The following is a 2,244-nucleotide window of genomic DNA, read 5'->3' as shown; positions in this document are numbered from 1 at the left end:
TTGAGGTTGCTGTGAGCTGTGACGCTACAGCACACTACTGAGGGAGACACAGTGAGACTCTGTAGCAAAAAAAAAAAGCTTTTCATAAAATAGTTAACGTCCCTCTTCCCCCCGGCTCGGCGCCTGTAGCTCAAGCGTCTAAGGCGCCAGCCACATACAACAGAGCTGGCCGGTTCGAATCCAGCCCGAGCCTGCCAAACAACAGTGACAACTACAACCAAAAAATAGCCGAGCGTTGCGGCGGCGCCTGTAGTCCCAGCTACTTGGGAGGCTGAGGCAAGAGAATCGCTTAAGCCCAGGAGTTGGAGATTGCTGTGAGCTGTGACGCTACGGCACTCTACCAGGGTGACATAGTGAGACTTTGTCTCAAAACAAAAAAAAAAAAAAAGAAAAGAAAAAGTAAAAACAGTTAACCCCTGACTACCTGTTGTCGAGAGAGAACGTCCCAGATCCGAGGCGCTCTAGGCGCCGGATGAGCCGACAGAGGAGCAGCGGGTTGCTTCCGGGAGCGGCGGCAGCCCAGGCGCCTTCCTCTCTATCCGCCGCCGTCTCTGTGGTTCTGGGGCTCCGCCCCTCCGTGGTCAGCCCCGCGCTCCTCGGACTCTGCCAGGAGCCGACCTCGGGGGCGCGGGGTCCAGCGGTAGTCGGATCCAGGTCATGGCGGTCCCGAGGCGTGCGCCCGCAGCGGGAGCCAGGTGAGCAGGATGGCTGAGGAGGAAGGCCGGGGCCGGCCGCAGGAGCGCAGCGCGGTGGGAAGGAAGGGGTCGAGCCCGCGCTCCGCTCCGGCGGCCCCCTGAGCGCTAGGGGAGCCCCCGAAGGGGCGCGCGCCCTCCCCTCGGGCTCGAGCCGCTCTGCTCCGTCTGCTGCGCTCTCCAGGCTCCGCGGGGACTTGTGCCATTCTCTGCCCCTTGGGTGTGGGACCCTCTCCCTCGTAGCCGCTTTTTGTTTTTGTTTTTTTAAAGAAACGCCTGTGCACAGAATTGAGTTAAAGGTCCTTCTCAGTTCTTGGGAACTGAGGACCAGTACAAGGCCCCTTTTCTGTCTTCCTCCCTTCGTACCTATTTTCAGTCCCGTTTCATTCCCCCTTCTCAGACACGTACTCTGTTGTATTAAATAAGTGACTTTACAGTGCACTTTGCATAATTCTGTGTATGTGTTACCTTGAATTTATATATATATATATTCATATTCTGTGATTTAAAAAACCATTTTTCTCAACATCGTGTTTTTGAAATAATTTATGCTTTGTAGTAATCTCGTTTTCACTTCTGAGTGCTGCGTGGTGCTACTGCTTGTGCAGAGACTGTTTCACTCACTCCCCTAGGGAGTATTTTAGCCACCACAAGCCATACTGTAATGAATATTCTGGCAGTTGTCTCCTTGTGGATATTGGTGTTTTTCTCTGGGTTATCTACTCCAGGGTCAGATACTAGGTCATGTCTGATTTTGCTAGATTGTTCCTCGGAATGGTCATACCACTTTACTTCCAACAGTGGTGCCTAAAAATACCCATTTCTCAGTATTCCCTCAAGGTTTGGTAATGTTTATCATCTGGTGGGTGTAACAGTATCCCATTGTGTTCATTTTCAGGTACAGTATTTGTTAGGCATATGGATTTCCCCTTTCTTGAATTGCCTGCTTATATCCTTTTCCACTTTCCTATGGATTTCTTGTCTTCTTGGCTTGCAGGAATTCTTTTATGTTCTAGATCTTAATTGCTTGGTGGTCTTATACTCTGCTAATATTTCCTCCAAGTATTTTATTTTATTTTACTTTATTTATTTTGAGACAAGAGTCTCACTCTGTTGCTCTGGGTACAGTGTCATGGCATTATAGTTCACAGCAACCTCAAACTCTTGGGCTCCCGTGACCCTTTTGCCTCAGCTTCCCGAGTAGCTGGGACTACAGGTACCTGCCACAACGCGCAGCTAGTTTTTCTGTTTTTAGTAGAGAAGAGTCTCAGGCTGGTCTTGAACTCCTGAGCTCAGGCTGTCCACCCACTTTGGCCTCCCAGAGTGCTAGGATGTGAGCCACAGGTGTGGCTCAGCCACAGACAGCCCTTCCAAGTCTTTTGATCTATGGCACTGTGGTGAATAAAAATATTTAATTCTAATTAAATAATCAATTTTCCCCTTCATACTTTTTTATGGTATCTTCATTAAGATTTTTTTCCGGCTCGGCGCCTGTGGCTCAACCGGCTAAGGCACCAGCCACATACACCCAAGGTGGCAGGTTCGAATCCCC

The 2,244-nt window shown here is 50.0% G+C and overlaps 1 protein-coding gene across 3 annotated transcripts in view; it reads left to right on the top strand.

Moving 5' to 3' along the window:
* The first annotated feature begins 591 nt into the window (after positions 1-591).
* Positions 592-2,244, top strand: part of ABCD4 (ATP binding cassette subfamily D member 4) — a 19,814-nt gene continuing 18,161 nt past the window's right edge. For all 3 annotated transcript variants that reach the window (XM_012803502.2, XM_023511567.1, XM_003786907.3), the window contains exon 1: positions 592-695. Coding sequence is in view for 2 of the 3 variants with exons in the window: in XM_023511567.1 (XP_023367335.1) it covers positions 658-695 (38 nt within the window). In the remaining variant the exon portion in view is untranslated. The remainder of the gene's footprint in view (positions 696-2,244) is intronic.

The sequence above is a fragment of the Otolemur garnettii genome, unplaced genomic scaffold (genome assembly GCF_000181295.1).
Source record: "Otolemur garnettii isolate 467f Iridium unplaced genomic scaffold, OtoGar3 scaffold00020, whole genome shotgun sequence".
In the NCBI taxonomy this organism is placed as follows: Eukaryota; Metazoa; Chordata; class Mammalia; order Primates; family Galagidae; genus Otolemur; species Otolemur garnettii.
Note: the sequence above shows the minus strand (reverse complement) of the source record. Positions and strands in the feature narration are given on the sequence as shown.